Consider the following 19,697-nt stretch of genomic DNA (forward strand, 5'->3'; position numbering starts at 1 on the left):
CCTCAGGCAAGCAGTGAGCTGCTCTCGGGGCCAAAAGCCTGACGCCGGCAAACGTCAGACCCGCACGGGCGTAACGTGGAGGAACGCGACCTGCCTCCCGTGCGCTGCGCCGCTGCGACAAGCGCACCGACTATACGAACTGCCTCTCCTCCCCGCTCGTACGCTGTCGGGCTGTACCCCAGCCACGCGCGTTAGGAACCGAAGTGCTAAAACCCAAACGGAAATTGCGTTCCGTTTGTGGTGCGTATCATTTGCTGTGAAGACCCGGTTCGAAAGTACTCTCTTCAGTCAGCTTTCCCCTTCTTAGCGCTACCGCGTTTACGCCCAACCACGCTTTCTTGCCAAAAGGTAGTTTCGCTTAGCAAAAAGCTCCCTTGCTTCTCCCCAGTAATGAATTCCATCTCAAGCAATGTATTTTGATCTCTGACACGGGCCAGAATTCGCCAGCAGAACAGAGACCAGCGTGGGTTTGTATAACCATTGTATTTTCCGTAAGGCAGCCCCATTAAATCACAACCACATTATAATGTAAAATATTCCTCTTCAGCAATCTTCTGCAGGGAGAACTTTGTATTTTTTGTAAGTTAATACTCTGTTTCTCAGAAGCATGGTTAAGAGCTGGGGTTTAATTACAATACACATAGTGTATCCCTAGATGAATACTCTTTTCTTAAAACTTTGACAAGGTACCTTGTAAATTTAAATTTTTTTTTTACCTTTAATGCAGATTTTCAAGTATGTGCTTTTGGAAAATGTTCTCAGAAGAAACTTTCAGTCCCTTTCCTACCACAAGTTATGGAGACTAGTACAAATCATTACAAAATGTCTTCTACCGCATGTTTACACCCACGAAAAAACCAACAGTGGAATGTGTCACTGCAGAAGCCTTGACCTCAGTAATCTAGTAGAAAAAAAATTACTCATAAAAGCAATTCATCCTTCACCCCTCAGACTGTAATTAAGAAAATATGCCTAATGACAGCCCTGCAATCCTCTCGTCCCGGCTCAGGGGAAGCAGGGACAGCGCGATCGCAAGTTCCTCCTCGTTCTCAGGCAGCACCCGCAGACGCCAGCCCGTGGTTTCGTGCCCGCGGTTTCGTGCCCGTGCTCAGCCCCGTCCAGCACACGCGGCTCAGCGGCTCCTGACAGAAGCTCCGGTGCTGAACCCAACTACGACCACCGACGTGTGTCGCAGAGCAGCCGCCCAGACGGTAAGGAACATCGTCCAGCAGGTTCCTCAGGTGAAGTTCTCGCTGGCGTACGCATAAAATCACGTCACTACCAACTTCCCCAACTTCCCATAGTTTGCGTTACATTTCACAGTTTCAGAATAATTTCATTTTTAAGCACAGATCGTGATGTTCTTCGCTACTAAGCGTGCACCGTCACTTTATGGATTTAGATCGCTTCCTCATTTGTTTGATTCTGAATTTGTCTGGAAAAATTTAGAACCTTTGAAAGATATTTTTGAGGCTTTACTTTGTCTTTTAATGTTTTATCTTGCCATTACTGCGCCAATTATACATTTGCTATTTGCAAAGAAAACACAGCATTAGCTCATCATAGGATGATTAGTCATCAAATTAGCCCAAGAAATAATATAGACAATTATTTATCAGTCAGCCACCGTAGTAATATCATGCCTGCAACAAAAGATGAAGCAATTTTGAGTTCACATACAAGAATTCACTAAATTGTTCATGTTTTGCATCTCATTATGTCTTTCATTGTTAATCTTAAGAAAAATTGATAGTCACCCTAACCAGACTCAAATAATACCACCAGTGTCCACTCAAAGCTGTGACACCTGGCGCTTACAGTTACCTTTTCCCAAGTATTCTGAGGTTTAGTCAATATTGAAAAAAGCTGTCGCGCCGTGGATTAAGTGTTTTCAATTCTCCATGTAGCCTTAATACGGGTTATTTTGCCATTCCAATAAATTAATCCCACTGTATATGCTTAATCCCTCTTCCTGGCTTTAGATAAACTCTGCCTAGAAGGGACTCTCATAGATACTCCAAAAGCCTTTGCTTAGCTATTTCCCCTGGACGGACGTGTGATTTAGCGAATAACCCGCTCTGTCCCAGGACAACCGCGGAAGCATCACACCAGGACCGTCAGCCTACTGCGATAAGCAGGCACCGGTGGGACGCTTCATCCGGGTCAGGCGCAGCGCACCTATTTAGAGTCCATAAACAGGCAAATCTTACCTGATGTTCACGTCGGTGGCGTTTTTCCAGAAACGTCTGACTAGCCGTAGTTTCGGCTTCTTCTTACAGCCCTCACGACAGGACAGGCTTACGTACCAAAATGTGGCAGCATCATCCAAACAGCACAGCACGCTCCACCCATGGAAATAAGAGGCAAGCCATCTGAGTAAGTGAAAAAGTTACCTTCACCATATCAGTCTCAGAGAATTATTGTTGGTATGTGTGTAGAAACAAGCATGAAGCACTTTTAGTTTTCTTGATTCTGCAAGAACAGGGATCTTCACATATTTTTACCAAAAGAGTCTAACAGATTTGGTTTGTCCTAGAAAGAGGCTGACAAGAAAAGAGAAATACTGGGGTACACACACCACAGCTTCTGTTTGGCGCCACGCCGCAGAGGCAGACACAAGCAGATTCACGCTGACTTCAGATGCTTTGGCTTTCCTCATAGAAAACTGAAACATTTGGCAAAATTAACATGTCTCCAAGAAAAATATCAATTCTGTGGAAAGTGCAAAATCTCAGGGAAAAAACCTCAAAACATTCTGGCTGAAAACTCCTACTCAGTCCCAGGCATAAACGTCAATCTTGTCTGAAGGTTCACGTGAAGTCAGTGGCCGGGCAGCGTCCGCTTCCCCATGGATTTCCTTACACACTGAAAGCACGACCCAGCACCACCGACGGTATGTGGATTACGCTGGTTTCCTCTTCTTCCTCTCGCAAGAAATTATTAGAAATTGCTAGGCAGATTTATGACTGACACAACCTGAACGTTTATCCGTAAGAAAGCAGCGATGGGCTGTTAGTCTGCCCGAACCGACCCAGAGCATCACGCCCTGGTGACTTTGCTCCACTTGGCATAGCTAGTCTTCATATGCATTTTTTGGTGGAAGATGTTTTAGCAACTCTATCAAATACAATCACCAATGGTTCCTGAGGCATCGTATCTCAGATAAACAGCAGTATTTCTGCAAAAGAATGTGGGGCTTATGCCACATTGTTAAGGAGCTTGTTTCCTGAAACAATTCTCTGCTAATTTGGAACATAGAGCTGGGGCCACAAACGTGCAATTTAATCAGAACTGTCATAAACCTGAGTGACGGTTGAATAATGTGTGTGTCTCACCCAACGTATCTAAAACTCAGCTGCTGTTTCCACGCACAGATAGAAAGAATTTTGTGGCCGGACAGTGAACAGCCACATGAAGGCAGTTAATTACTGATGTGCTGCATGTTCAACCAACTGATCTCTGAGGAAGATAAACCTGAAAGGAATCAGAGACAAGGAGTGGGGAAAATTCAGGTGCTGGACAAAAATCGGCAGTGCTAGTACACGTGGTGGTGTTGGTAGATAATGATATAGAGTAAGAGGCAGAGAGGGGAGTAAGGAGCTGCGGGGCTTCTTCCAGAGCCGTTCGGAAGATGCATTTGGAGTCACAGAATCCCAGACTGGTTTGGGTTGGAAAGGACCTTTAAAGATCACCTAGTTCCACGCTCTGCCATGGGCAGGGACATCTTCAACTAGACCAGGCTGGTCCGAGCACCGTCCAACCTGGCCTTGAACGTTTCAAGGGTTTTCCTTGAAAGCGTCTCAATTTTCACTTTTGCAAGCAGTGAGGTACTAGGAATTTCCTGCGGCTTAGAGGGTTCCTCTTTAACTTTTGACCGCATAAGGATATAATAATTTGGCATTAATCAAAGCATCTATTAAAACGCAACTGTAAAGTTGAGCAGTTCAAGAGCTATCAGAGCGCGAGGCAATCCCGCGTTAAAGTATCTACTAACCCTTTCTCAGCCATACTTCCAGGAGAAACATGCCATCAGTCAAGTCAGTCACTGTTCCGAACACCATTTCAAACACAAGGAGCCGAAGCATTGATGGACTTGATCCCAAAAGGCAGATGAATCGTTCCCCCAAACGCAGCGGTGGTTCTGAAGCGCCACCAGCCCGTTCTGTGGCGGGACCACGCCCGGACCCCCCGCCCCCCGCCCGGCACGGTTTAGCTGTTCTGGTCCCGTAATGGCAAGGGCTGGGGCCGGGCCGGCCGCGGAGAGTCCCCGGGGCAGGGGGAGCGGGCGGCACCGCCGGGCCCTCAGCACCCCGAGCGCGGCTCTGCCCGCCCCGGGACGTGGCGGGGGCACACGGGCGGGCTGGCGGCTCCCCGGCCCCCCACAAGCGCGGCGGCGCCTCCCGGGAGGAGGAGCCGGCGGCGGCGGGGCTCTCCCTGCCCGGCCCGGCTCTGCCCCGAGGTAGCGGCCCCGCCGGGGGACTGCGGCCGCCAGCGCGGCCCGGCGGGAGCCGCCGCCGCCTCGGAGGTCGCGCAGGTAGGGACGGGCGGGGCGGGCGCTGCCACCGGGCGCTCCGCAGCCTCGGCCAGGTGCCGGCGCGGCCCCGGCCCCGCACCCGGGCGCAGGTGGGGAGAAGCGCGGGGCCGGCGCCGGGAGGGGCTGGGGGGGGCGTGGGTATGCGCGGGGGGCCGGGGGGGCCGGGGGGGCCGGGGGCCGAGGGGGGCGCGGGGCCGGGTCCGCCGCACGGCGGCTCTGCGCGCGGGCTTCCAAATTAGTTAATTTTGCTTGGGATAATTACTGGCAAGAAAGGAGCTGACGTGTGCCTTCCCCAGGATAAATTGCTAGCAGATTTATACACGCTCCGCGAAACCGGAGTCGTGATGTAACGACGGCCAAACGCTACGCTTTCCACGTTTGCATCCTCCAAGAATTAAAACTTTACCTGGTAGCAGCCACTCGTGGGGCACATCGCACCGAGACGAAGGAATCGTGAGGCTGTTTCTTTAGATCGACCAGCGTTTTAGATCATTGCACAGATCTAAAAACCGAGGGGAAACCCGAGAGCTTTGGGTCTGTTTTGTGGGTTGGTTTTTCTTTCAAGTTACAAAACTCTTCTTGTGCTCACAGCTTAAAACCGAGCAGCTCAGCGCGGCTGGCACTGTAAAGGCTTGTGTGCTTTGTTTTCCTTGCAGGAGTCTGTTCGCTTGTGCTGCGAAGGCTGGCGGCGTGTTTCCCTGCAGGATGAAGGCACTGCGCCGGGGCAGCCCCGCGTGGCTGGGCACCCTCCTCACCGCCTGCCTGGCTGCCCTCCCCGGCAGCATCGCCTGCCCCCGGCTCTGCGCCTGCTACGTCCCCACCGAGGTGCACTGCACGTTCCGGTACTTCACAGCCGTCCCACCGCACATCCCTCCAAACGTGGAGCGCATCAATCTGGGGTATGTTTAACATCGAGGTTTTAAATATAGTGACCGGTTACCTTTCAGCACTTTGCAAAGCAATAACTCAGAGTTTCCAGATTTAGGGCTAAAATTTAAACAAAGCAATAAATAGATCTTAATGTTCTGCAGTATTCAGAAGTTGTTGCAGTCACAGCTAGCAAAGCCTAAGACCTCCAACACTAAGTGGAAATTTTGGGGATGTATCACAGGGCATGTAAGAACTTCAAAAAGTTTTGAACTTAAATGACTTCTTTGATATTACTCGAACATGTTGCATCCATAACATGGAACTCGGAGTCTGAAATAGAATTCTTTCTGGGAAAAGAAAAAGCGTTCCTTCCGCTGCTTCTGTCAGCGTTGGCCAGAAGTGCTGTATCCGAAGCCCTGCAGTTAAGTACCAGTACTTTGAGAGGACTGTGGGTTACCCGAGGTGTGGGACGTATGTATGAAATAATACATTAATTACCACTATGGAAGGCCCGTCTATCTGACTGGTGAAATAATCCAACTTATTTGTCACCACCGGGCATAGGAGGTGTGACGGCAGCGCGAGGAGAGTCCCTGCGTTAGCTAATCACGTCATGCAAGTGTGGTAGCAGTCATGAAGTCAAAGGCATCGCAGAGCAGGTACTCACCATTTGCGAGGCTTACGCAACACCTCGAACCCTGGGGTAGCGTAGCGTGCCGAGGCCGAGGGCGGGACTGGAAGACACTCCGCAAACCCACCCGCGCCACAGCCTAGGCACAGCCGTCGCCACCCAGGTCCCAGGGGGAAGGTGACACCCGGTGCCCTTGGCTTTTCCTAGTTCCCAGCGGACAGCAGAGGAGGCTCTCTGGTTCGTGGTCCGCTCTGGGATACCGCAGCGTTGGGAAGAGAGGCATTGATGCATTGCCAGCCTCTGCCGTTACGGGAGCTCCTTGCTCTTCTCCACTGAAGCCCCAAACTGGCATTCTTGTCTGCACGTCTTTGCGGCCGTTCCCCTGCCCATTGTGAATAGAGTCTTCAGAAAGCTGCCCTGGAAAAGTTACCACATTTTGTGCTAGCATGAAGGAATGACTTAAAATCTCATCTTAGCAAACAGAAGTGCTGTCTACCTCTATGCATTTCCAAAGAGTTGTTCTTTTGGTTTGGTTTGGTTTGTTTGTTTTAAAACTTGTGAAGTTTAGCTGTCTGACTAAACCCAGGTCTGGGATGAAATGTTTGTTACAGTTACAACAGCTTGCTTAAACTGACGGAAACAGATTTTTCTGGCCTGGAGAAACTGGAGTTACTGATGCTGCACAGCAATGAGATAAATACAATCCCTGATAAGGTGTTCAGTGGTTTATATTCATTACAGGTAAGAATCTTAATTAGGAGATGACCTAATCTTAATTCTTGTTCTACCTTTTAAATGATCTGCAGTAATACTGATAAATGGGAGCAGACTAACATCTATTTGTGGACTTTTAAAATACAGTGTTTGATGCCTGTTTTGTTCTTTAGCTGAAACATTGCCTATTTTTAACATAGGACCTATATTTACATATATTGTAAAATTTAGTAAATGTGCGATACAGGGATTCTGGCGCTGTCTCAGTATCGCGCTGTGCCATGTAGATACTCATATATAAAGAAGTACTCACACGATTATTTAGGAACAACCATTCCCAGGTAACTGGATGTGCGGGTTACACTTACTCTCCAGTTAACTTTCCATCTAGAGCTGTTCTTAACCGCTGTAGCGCAGTAATAGTGGTGTAGCTGTGCTGAGCTGAGAACGTGAGACCTGAACTGTTCAGAGAACCTGGGCCTGGCTCCGTTGCTGGGTTAGAGGATTAGCGGGCAGGAGAAACCGGGCAAGCGGTGGAGCATCCAGACCTTTGGGTTTATCAGCCCTCGGAAAGGGTGGTGCTGTGCCCGAAGGCTTGCTTGGTAACTCCTGGCAACTCAATGAAATAACCTTTATGGAGTCTATAAACTTTCCTCCCTTATCAACAAGCAAGATGGCAACACAAGTATAGATAGTTTTAATGGAATTATATTTGGCAAATAAACTTGCATGTTATTGCGATTTTGTACTTTTTTTCCTCACTAATTTTCAAAATACAGGCTTTGCGACTGTAACAGTATAATTCTGACAGGAAAAGTAACAACAGAAGGGGTGTCTTGGGTCCCATATTTAATTCTTAATAGCCAGTTTTGTTCATCGCATAGTTAGGAATTTGACTTTTAACCTGTCAGCAGCAAAATGCCACCTGAGAGCTGAGGTTTGGCAAGTACGCATCTCGCATGACACAAATCCCGAAACTGGGAACGCACTTGGCGTTTCGGTTAAACATCAAACACAACAGACTGTCGTGGGCATTTTTATAGTCTTGGAACTGGCTGGAACAAAAATCATTACCACAGCTTAGGCTCAAATTCTGCTTCCCCTTTTCATAAGTGTGGTTTAATTGGTTGTTGTTGGTTTTTTTTTTTGAACGAGAAATAAGCGTTGCTTTATTTTATTTTTTAATCGCTGCATTTTGTAAATGTGACTGCAGAAGTGCCACCTTGGTGGACTGGTGGAACAAGAAAGCATCCCTGTAGTCCTGCAGCTAACATTGCATTTAAAAATAATTCCTCCTACTAAGTTTTTTTCCAATCACTCACATTACTGGTCTGATGAAGTACTTTCACTTCACAGAGTAACTGTCAATCAAAAGTTGTTAGGAATCTTATAACAATATAGCATGGGTTGATATTATATACTTGTTACTTTTTCATCAACAGGTCTTAAAAATGAGTTATAACAAGGTCAGAGTACTTCAGGAGGATGTTTTTTATGGTCTAAAGAGCTTGGTACGGTTGCATATGGACCACAATAAAATTGAATTTGTAAATCCCAACGTTTTCTACGGACTCACATCGCTGAGGTTGGTCCACTTGGAAGGAAATTTACTGAAGCAGCTTCATCCAGATACTTTTGTCACCTTGCGCTATGGCCAAATATTTAAAGTATCCTTCATGAAGCACATTTATTTGTCTGACAATGTGTTGACTTCACTACCACAAGAAATGTTTTCCTACTTGTCGGAGCTAGAGAGCATTTACCTTCATGGAAACCCATGGTCCTGTGATTGCAATCTACAGCGGTTTGCAGCGTGGGCAAAAGAGAGACCAGGTGAGCCGAAGGCTTTGTTTATGCTTTTTAATCATGTTACAGCATCTTATTCTTTCTGATAAAGGTAACCATCCTCTATTTATTATTCTCCCAGAAAAGACTGGATTTTTGTAGGTGCATGTAACGAGGATAAACAGATTGAAACCCTTCAGTTTCCCAGATTAAATGAATCTAGTGGTTTTAACCCATTCCTGAGTGCAGCTTTCCTTAATGGAACATTTTCCTTGGCCAGTCTAAAGCTTCTGTGCACCAGGAGAATCCACAGGGAATAAGGAAGCTAACTTTTATGTGATTGGCAAGAGTGAAGGACGCATTGTACTCAATTCTTCAAAAAAGCAACAAGGGATGGGGCTCAAGGGCTTCCTCTGTTGCTGCCCTGAGTCGAGGTTGCACATGACAGTGTAGCGTTACCCCCAGACTGCTAGAGCCCCCTCTCAGCACAAAGCTTTGGCCGCGTACCACAGCAGAGCCCTTCTTGCACGGTGTGAAACCTCTGGGACAGGGCGTCGTACTGAGCTGCAGCAGCAACAGTCCTTAAGCAGTTTCATCTGAGAAAATTCATAGGCTTTCGTAGGTTACTTTAAGGCAAACTTTGTTAATATTGTATTCAAGAGAACAACTTGCTGGTAGCTATATGTCTTTTTTAATACTAAAAATTGTATCACAAAAGCTTACAGCATTTTTCTTCCCTTCAGATGTTATAAAGTGCAAAAAAGACAGAAGTTCCGGTGCTCAGCAGTGCCCGGTTTGTGCTAGTCCCACGAGGCGTAAAGGGAGCAGCTTAGTGGATATTCCTTCTGCATCTTTAACCTGCGCTAAGCCAGCCATACATGACTCCCTGAAACTGAAAAACCTCACAGTGCCAGGTGATGGGGATTTCAGTTCCGTATCTCCCAAGGACTTCATAGCGCCCATAGGATCCATGGTTTTGAACATGACGGACCAAGCAGGAAGTCGAGGTAACTTGGTTTGCAGCATCCAAAAGCCTAAAGAAATGTCTCCCATCTCATTTGACAAAGATGGCAACAGTACAGTACTCAAAGCATCGTTCTCAGCATTTCTTGTGTGCGGCATCGAGTATGAACATATTCAGCAGCTATGGAGCATACTGGCACTGTACAGTAATTCTCCCTTAAAGCTGGAAAGGAATGTCCCAGCAACTCACATGCCTTCTGTTGGTTACAAATATAAACAAATCTACTCAGAAAAAGATGAACTTTTTACCAATATAGAGACTGAACTGAGAGCTGAACCATCTTGGTTAATGCAAAGCAGAGTGGCGTTACAGCTAGACCGGACGGCAACCACACTTAACACGTTGCACATCCAGTACTTTACAGATGCTCAGATTATTTTGCCCAGTGCTGACAAAAAACAGGTGAGAAATAACTGGACCATCATCTCCAGGGACAACAAAACACAGACGGAGCACACTGTTTTAGTCGGAGGGGCCGTCGAACTAGAGTGCCGAGCAATTGGAGACCCCGCTCCTGCAATAGAGTGGATACTGGCTGATGGGAGCAAAGTGAGAGCCCCTTACGTCAGTGAGGATGGAAGAATCATCGTAGTTAAAACTGGAACATTCACGTTACGGACAGCTGACACGTTTGACACTGGGCTTTATCACTGCATAGGCACAAATTACAACGATGCAGATACTCTCACATTTAGAATTACTGTGGTCGATCCTTACGTGGAGCACAACAGCGTAAACGGAGCCCAACTTTGTACGTTTGTTGGCAGCACGCTCTACCTTCCCTGTACATCCACCGCCGTTCCAGATGCTGCCATTAGTTGGGTGTTACCTGAGCATGCAATTCTTCAGCATTCTGTAAGAAACAAACATATTTTTGACAACGGTACCTTGAGAATACAAGGGGTAACAGAGCAAGACCATGGCTACTTTAAATGTGTTGCAGCCAACCAGTATGGCGTTGATCTGTTGGTTTTCCAAGTGCTAGTTAGGAAGGACGAAACCACTCTAAAGAGACAGCATGTAGCTGTGGGAGAATGGGAAGAGGGCGATGGCTCTGGCAATGCAGTGCTGGCCTCTGCCACAACACAGGAGCATCCTTCAGCTACGCTAGCTACCTTGACAGCTGATCAGGTCTCTGCCACCACAGCGTCCAGAAATCAGGTCACACAGAGCATACATGAAAGGAATGGCTACGGGAAGATGACTTACAGGCACTACAGGGACAAAATAAGCAGGCGGTTTAGAGGACACAGAAGACAGTTTGTTTCCTCAGCCAGGAGAGTCGATCCACAGCGCTGGGCAGCCTTGTTGGAAAAAACAAAGAGGAACTCGACACTGATAGAAAAGCAAGGAGAAGTTGCAACGAAACCACCTCTTCAAGTCCGTAAGTTCTCAGAAGTACCTGGGAATGAGGAGGAAACATCTGGTGATCTTATATCTCCAGAAGAAGAATTCATGATACCAGTAACAGAGATGGCCACTGTATCTACTCTGGGGACCATGACAACTGCAGGGCCCCAGATGACCATGAGTAACACTCTTGCTAGGAAAACCTCTCTCCTGGTTGCAGAGGCAGTAACTCCCTTACCCTCTCCTTTTTCACAGTCTGTGTCATCTGACAGCAGAAGGCCTCAAGCATATCTAAACCCCACAATTACACACTCGAGGGAAAGATCTGATTTAAGTCAAACATCAGCAAATGGTATGAAACAATCAGCTGTATCAAATGGAGCAAGTAGAACATCTACACTCTTCCCTGCTGCGCAAACGTTGGTGTATTCTGGGGAAAGTAATAAGCAGCATTTAAAATCTGTGTCTACAACACTCGTGACAAATGTTACGGACACCAGCAAGTCTGTCACTTCCCAAGCTGCAGTGGACAAGCTACATGTTTTTACTGAGTCTGTTGATAAGATTTCGTCCAAAACAGATCACCAGATACCTGTAGTGACAGTCAGTGAACCAAGCCCTGGATTTGGTCACGTTTATTTTCATGGTGCTCAGAAACAAATAACTCCTAAGCCACCATTGGCCTCAACTACCATTACTCATCAGCAAATTCACATTATTCAGGATGTTACAACTCATGCTCCCCAGGCCCAGCAGCAATATGGAAGACGAAGGAAGATTTCCAGTAGGAGACGATTTGTTAGACCAGGACGCATTCCAAGTATGAAAGAGCACAGGTACAATTTGGGGAGGCCAGGATCTGTCAGAGGAAGTACAGCTGTGGCTCCAGATGTTCAAATGAATATGAAATATGTATCAAATTTACCAACCTTAAATAATTTAAACCACTCCATCAACCCACTTAGCCCAGAAGCACCTCTGTCCTCCCCCTCTACCATGACTATGCCATTGGAGCACCCAGCAGGTACTCATCAAAACACAGCATTCCTTGGGGAAGAGGAAAACAAAGATAATGCAAGGCAAAAAACTACTCCGACAGCCCTGCCTTTCATTACAACGGGAGTCCAACCTTTTAGCATCAGACCACCAACAACGGCAATCCACACAGCTCATACTGCTACAGAAATTACAAATACCGTAAGCACCAAGATACCTTCCACCCTTGAGTCAGTCTCACCCAGCGCTAAGCCTAGAACCTCACCAAAAAATTCCCAAGGAGGAAATATTACTTGGGAACGTCTCTTTGGAAATGGTGCACAAAAAGAGGTTCTGGAGAAGGTACCAAACCAACAGACAGATGTGTTTCCATCAACAGAGGTATCGACTATGCTTCCTAAAACTACGGCAGCATTATCCATGTCCAAAATGTCTCCTTTGCACTTTACGCCTATTTCAACAGGTGGGAATCACAGCAGTGGTTTCTCGTCTTTAAACAAACCCATTAAGTCAGAAGAACATCTTCCCACTGCAAAACCACATTCTTACTCTAGTCTTGCAACGAGTGCAACCAAAGAAATGGATGTAACAAGTTTGGGGCCAACAGTCATACCTATTATTACTCCTCAAACTGACACCAAAATCACCAAAAGTAAAACATTCAGAGTGGGAAGAAAGAGAGGTCAGAGGAGGAGGAGGCCCCCTAAAACACCTGCTTCACCAAGCGTGACTGCAGGCCGCAGCACCGCGGCGATTCCATCGGGGAATGCAGCCCTGCCTGTCCTGACAACAGGTCAATCATTAACGACGCGTACAAGTCTTAGGCCTGCAGAACCTCTCTCCGAGGGTGCAAGCGCAGCCTCAGCGACACAAGTGCCACTCGACAGACCGATGGCACCTCAGGACGTGCCTGCAGCAGCCACACAGATGTCAGCGACCCCCCTCACACCGAGGACCCTCCCGTCAGCCACACCGCCCCCCGACAGTGGGATTGCTCACAGCCTCCCCGCGCCACCCCAAACCACACCGCGGCTTTCTGAGCCTTTCAAGGCCACGAGCGCACGGCCTGCCACAGGCCACGCGGCCTCTGGGTCAGAACCCGCCCGGGAAATCAAAGCCACCACAACCATGGCTGGAAAGTCTCACCCGAGAACGGACGAGGGGGTTCTCCGAGAACACCACGTAGCACAGCCCGCATTCCCGGCAAGAACCGCGCCAAGTACCAGAGCTCCCGCTGCACCCACAGACATCGCCCGCCCCAGTGCTCGGCACCCCGCCCCGCTGCCAGCCCCCACAGCCGTTGTGCCACCCACACGGACAGCGAGAACCCACGCGCCTCCGTGGGGGGGGACCCAACGCTGGCAGAAGGCCTCTGCTACGGTGACAGGCAGAGGCCAGGCAGCGCCTGCCCGTACACGCACTGTCCCGAGGCCGACGCAGGCGGCGAGTCCCCGTGCTCCGCTGAGGGATGGGGACGGGGACAGTTCTGCCAACGGCTGGTCTGGAAGGAGACAAGATCAGGAGGCTGCCACCAACAGTCCTACCGCCTTGGACTCTTTAAGCAGAAATCATTTTGCAAAGCCCAGAATAATTGGAGGAAAATTAGCTGCTTTTACTGTGCTAGCTAATTCAGATGCTTTTATTCCTTGTGAAGCCACTGGTAACCCCCGTCCAACAATACAGTGGACCAAGATGTCATCAGGTAAGATTGATAAACCTCCCTAGAATTTACCTCCCGTTACAGTCTTGTAATTTGGCAGATGTTTTGTGTGCCGAACTCAAGTATTGCTTCATTTAAGAGTACCGTGAAAGAGCAGTGAAAAGATGAACTTGGAAACAGTGGAAAGAAAGATATCCCAGCACACTTGTGGAGTGTCTTACTGCTAACACATGAAACGGTTCTTTAGGGAAATAAAGAAATATATAATCTATATTTAACCATAATTCTGTCTTTATTGTGAGAAGATTTCAATATTTATTGTACGTTACCTGTTATTCCAGAGCAGTGAGACAAGTGAAAAGAAAAACCATCAAATCAAGTTAAAGCTATGCCAAAATATCTGTGAGTATGCAAAGCCTAGTCACAGCTCTGCCAAAGGATTTTTTGGATGTGCAGAGCCCCATCTGCTTTATCCAAACGTTGTCTCTACTGAGGACTAAGTTTTGTTTTTACTTTAAAGCTTTGTCACTGTATTTGCAAAATAGTCTTATTTCTCTCTTTCTTATCACGATTGTTTGTTATTTGGGCAAAGTGGAGCAGGACAGGGAGAGAGTTTTCAGGGACTGAGTGAAAAGAAGCTCAAGAAGAGCGATGTTCTGACGTTCTGCAGCGTTGTCCCCTTGCTTCCGTAGGGACCGATGCTCCGGCAGGCCGAGGTGACGGCAGATGGATGGTGTTTGCCAACGGCACGCTCTCCATCGCCCGGGTGGGCCTGGAGGACCGCGGGCAGTACCTGTGCACTGCGGCCAACCCACACGGCGCCGCGCGGCTCCTGGCCACCTTGTCGGTAGTGGCCTACCCGCCACGCATCGCCGGCGGCAGGTGGCAGCTCCTCACCGCTCACTCCGGAAAGCCCGTGGCAGTGAGGTGCAAAGCTGAGGGAAGGCCTCCCCCCACCGTCTCCTGGGTTCTAGCAAATAAGACGCACGTCTCCGACTCTTCTGCAGGAAATAGCCAAGTTCACGTGCAACCAGACGGCACTTTAATTATCAAGGAAGTCACCGTTTACGACAGGGGCCTCTACACATGCGTGGCTAAAAACCCAGCGGGCAGTGACACGCTGGTTGTAAAGCTGCAGGTCATCGCGGCACCTCCCGCTATTCTGGAAGAGAAGAGACAACGTGTTGAAGGAACGATGGGGGAGAATCTGAAACTCCCTTGCACCGTGAAAGGGAACCCTCAGCCCAGCGTCCACTGGGTCCTCTTTGATGGCACGGTGGTGAAACCTCTGCAGTTTGTCAACGCAAAGCTGTTCCTGTTCTCCAACGGGACCCTCCACCTCAGCAACGTCGCCCCTTCCGACAGCGGGAATTACGAGTGCATAGCCACAAGCTCGACTGGCTCGGAAAGGAGGGTGGTGAGCCTCGTGGTGGAACACAGGAACACACTTCCAAAAATAGCTACCGCCTCCCCAGAAATGACTCAGTTGAACTTTGGGGATAAGTTGCTTCTGAACTGCACAGCGACGGGGGAGCCAAAGCCCAGGATCATCTGGAGGTTGCCTTCCAAGGCAGTTGTCGACCAATGGCACAGGTAGGAGTCTTTTCCCCCCCACCACCTCTTTGACACTGCAAACGCTGTCTTCTCTGGTGCTCGTATAAGAGATCATTACATCACTGAAACAATACATTGTGAACTAAATTCACTTTTAAACATTTAACAGTGATGAAACATCTGTGAAGATGGCTTGTTATTATACTCCTCATACCAGACCACATCAATTGTCATAAGTGAGTGAGGTCTTACCAAAATGAATACAAGCCTTATTCGCATTAAGGAATCTGCTGTTAATTGTGCATTGGCTGAATTTTGTCATTTTATAGGAGGAAAACTTATTTAGAAGAGATTTGTGTAGTCTCTGCCAAGTCTACCTCTGAGGGTCTCCCCCCGCAGTTACACTTCACCTTTGCTTTGGGAGGGACAGCCCCAGCTCAGGATGTTCCGAGCAGGCTCACGAGAACTCGCAGCTGGGCTGAGGGAGATCGGGGTCCGTGCTGCGCTGCAGGAAAGGCAGCCAGAGGGCAATCACTCGGTGCCAAGTGTCGTTCTGGACAAGCCGCGGCAGCACGGCCAGCTGTCCCTGGCCAGGGGCGAGTGCCGGGGGCTGTCCGCAAGGAAAAGCACAAGGGAGAGGAGCAGAGGCTGGTGGGATGAGGGACGTAAGGTTCAGCAGAGGCGGCATCGTGCAGCTTTGCACACCTACGTGGGTCAGTGGGCACGTGCACTTCCACATAACTACGAAAGCAACAACTACATCAGGTTATAACCCGCTGGGTCTGTGGGTGGTGCGGACACAGCATCGTTGGAGAGAGCTTCTGTATCGTGTCGTGCTGTTATCGCTGTCAGTCACTTTTGGTGCTCAGTATTCACCTCCAGCATTTTGTTCCATAATTCTTTTCTTCTTTCTCCCCCACAACAGAATGGGAAGTCGAATCCACGTGTACCCCAACGGATCCTTGGTTATTGAGGCAGTTACTGAAAAGGATGCAGGTGACTATTTGTGTGTCGCAAGAAACAACATTGGAGATGATCTGATATGGATGAAAGTCAGCATCACAATGAAACCAGCCAAGATTGACCAGAAACAGTCTTTCAAGAAACTGGTGCCGTACGGAAAAGATTTCAAAGTGGACTGCAAGGCCTCTGGGTCGCCCGCCCCAGAAATATCCTGGAGTTTGCCGGATGGGACGGTGGTCAACAATGCGATGCTGGCAGATGACAGTGGACGCAGGTCTCGCAGATACGTCCTCTTTGACAACGGAACTCTGTATCTCAACAAAGTCGGAGTAACAGAAGGAGGAGATTATACCTGCTATGCTCAAAACACCCTGGGAAGAGACGAAATGAAGATACGTATCACGGTCGTCGTGGCAGCCCCTCAGATAAAGCACAACTACAAGACGTACGTTACAGTGAAAGCTGGAGATACGGCATTACTGGACTGTGAAGCTGTTGGCGAACCCAAGCCAAAAATATTCTGGTTGCTGCCTTCCAGCGACATGATCTCCTCGTCAACAGACAGACACTTCCTGCGCACCAACGGCTCTCTGTCCGTCAGTCAGGTCAGACTGTTAGATGCCGGGGAGTACATGTGTGTTGCTCGCAATCCTGGAGGGGATGACACAAAATTGTATAAACTGGATGTTGTTGCTAAACCACCCATCATAAACGGTTTATACGTGAACAAAACAATCATGAAAGTGACGGCAGTGAGGCATTCAAAGAAACAAATTGACTGTAGGGCAGAAGGGACACCTCCCCCTCAGATTATGTGGATCATGCCTGATAATATTTTCCTAACAGCTCCATATTATGGGAGCAGGATCACAGTACACAAAAACGGGACACTGGAGATCCGGAACATAAGGCCTTCTGACACAGGAGATTTTATCTGCGTGGCACGTAATGACGGGGGGGAGAGTACGCTGGTGGTGCAGCTGGAGGTGTTAGAAATGCTAAGGCGACCGATGTTTAAAAATCCATTCAATGAAAAAATAATAGCAAAACCTGGAAAAACTACCACATTGAATTGTTCTGTGGATGGAAACCCTCCACCCGACATCAGCTGGATGGTGCCTAACGGCACGTGGTTTTCCAGCGGCATCAGGAGTTCCCAGTTCCTCACAGGGAGCAGCGGCACCCTTACCATCTACAGTCCCGACAGAGACAAAGCAGGGAAGTATCGCTGCGCCGCCAGGAATAAAGTTGGCTATATTGAGAAGATGATCATCCTGGAAGTGGGCCAGAAGCCCAATATCCTCACGCACCCAACGGGGCCGGTGAAGGGCATCAGCGGGGAGTCGTTATCGCTGCACTGCCTGTCTGACGGGAGTCCCAAACCAAACACGGCGTGGACTCTGCCCGGTGGCCGCGTGCTGGAGCGACCGCAGATCAGCAGGAAGTACGTACTGCTGGAAAACGGTACTCTGGTCATACGAGAGGCCACCATTCATGACAGAGGAAATTACGTGTGCAAGGCCCACAATAATGCCGGAGACTCCTCTGTGACTGTTCCTGTGGTGATTGTAGCCCATCCCCCCAGGATTACGCACAGACCCCCGCAGTCCGTACGCACGATGCCAGGGGCAGCGGTTCAGCTCCACTGCGTGGCACTGGGAATACCAAAACCAGAGATTACCTGGGAATTACCTGACCACTCGGTACTGTCCGCGGGTCACCAAGGCCGAGCTTCTGGGAGTGAACTGCTTCACCCCCCGGGGACGTTACTCATCCAGAATCCCCGACCCTCCGATTCCGGCGCGTACAAGTGCACAGCGAAAAACTATCTTGGCAGTGATTTCACAATAACATATGTTCACGTCATTTGAAATAAGAAATACAGCATGAGTGATTGTTAACAAAGTCTACAGCTGGACGGAGTTCATTCCTGGAATAAGTTTAATCAAAGGCAGCCATAGGCATGTAAGTGCCTAAATACAATTAGAGTATTCAGTCTGCAGTGACCGTGCCAAAAAAGAGAGGAAGGGATGGGGAAATTAGATCCAGCATTATTATCTAGCATTGGTTCTTTTGGTGATTAAATGGACTTTAATAGAAACAAACCTAAAGCACTTTTGCTCTGCCAGCAAACACCGACTATCAAATACAATTACTGTCTGGAAATGTACCTAGAGATATTCAGTAAAGGACAGCCTTTTTCATATTAGTTTAATATCGTCCACCCTGTGTGACTGTCATCAGCATGGATCATATAAAGCAGGCGTATCTGAGAACCAAAGAGCAGATTTTATTGTGATGCAGATTACCTTCATATCTTTGAATATTTAGTATGGTTTTTTAATAAATATTCAATGGTGAAACAAGTAGTGAAGTATTTCTAATACTACAGCTCTGTTTCACACAGTCCTTTTTGCAGAACTTTGGGATGACACATACAGAACAACCTTGTTCTCATGTTTAAACAAGAGAGTAAGCTCTGTTTAGTGCTGTTTAGAAAAAGTACACAGACCCCAGGTAGAAACACTCTAGCTTGGTATCATTTTCCTGTTGTCACAAAAGTATTTTTTTGAAGATTTCTCACCAGAAAACAATTGCATCCCTTTGCATATAAATTTAGCATTCTCTCAATTCAGTAGGTAAGGCTAAGAAGCAACCTTCCATACATGAGGGAAAAATGCCTTCACAGCGGTAGGAAATGCTTACCTGCACATTTTACACTAATGAATCACAGCTTGGACTGGTCAAATAAATCCTTAAAAGATGAAGCCAGTAACGGAAGCTCAGAGCTTCTTATTTTCTTCCTGAGAGATGAATGTCAGGCCAGAGGGCTCGAAATGCACGCAGTGCAGCCTTTCCCCTTAGCTCCGTGAACTGGGGACACGTCTCACAGAGGAAAGGGTCCCTCGGCCCCAGCCAACCCCGCAGCCGCCGGCGCCTGGCACTGCCTGGTCCCACTGGGATGCGTGAAGGATTCAGTGGAACCGCCCCCACCTCGCCAACAATTCATAGACTCGTAGAATGGTTTGGGTGGGCAGGGACCTCCCAGCCCACCCAGTGCCACCCCTGCCATGGGCAGGGACACCCTCCACTAGCCCAGGTTGCCCAAAGCCCCATCCAACCTGGCCTTGAACACTGCCAGGGAGCCAGGGGCAGCCACAGCTTCTCTGGGCACCCTGTGCCAGGGCCTCAGCACCCTCACAGGGAAGGATTTCTGCCTCACATCCCATCTCCATCTCCCCTCCTGCAGCTTCAGGCCATTCCCCTTGGCCTGTCACTCCCTGCCCTTGGCACCAGCCCCTCTCCAGCTTTCCTGGAGCCCCTGCAGGGACTGGAAGGGGCTCTAAGGTCTCCCCGCAGCCTTCTCTTCTCCAGGCTGAACCACCCCAACTCTCTCAGCCTGAGGTCTCCACAGCAGAGGTGCTCCAGCCCTTCCAGCTCCTTCCAGCACCTAAGATGGTAACAAACCCCAGAAGGGGAACACATCCCCCTTGAGCCTGTAAGACGCTGCTTTCGCAGTCAAATTCCTCACTGCGAAGGTGACGGCAGCACCTGAACCGCTTGCGCGAGCGTCTCTGGCAGCAGCTGATAAGCAAACAAACCCTCATGGTGAGAA

General features: G+C 48.7%; 1 protein-coding gene across 1 annotated transcript; it reads left to right on the top strand.

Moving 5' to 3' along the window:
* The first annotated feature begins 5,239 nt into the window (after positions 1-5,239).
* IGSF10 (immunoglobulin superfamily member 10) lies at positions 5,240-17,952 on the top strand. The gene is made up of 7 exons (XM_054835513.1): positions 5,240-5,433; positions 6,647-6,776; positions 8,192-8,582; positions 9,278-12,018; positions 12,454-13,606; positions 14,257-15,157; positions 16,044-17,952. Exons 1-7 carry the CDS (start codon positions 5,240-5,242, stop codon positions 17,950-17,952), a joined length of 7,419 nt encoding a protein of 2,472 aa, XP_054691488.1.
* The last annotated feature ends 1,745 nt before the right edge of the window (positions 17,953-19,697 follow it).

The sequence above is a fragment of the Grus americana genome, chromosome 9, assembly GCF_028858705.1.
Source record: "Grus americana isolate bGruAme1 chromosome 9, bGruAme1.mat, whole genome shotgun sequence".
NCBI lineage: Eukaryota > Metazoa > Chordata > Aves > Gruiformes > Gruidae > Grus > Grus americana.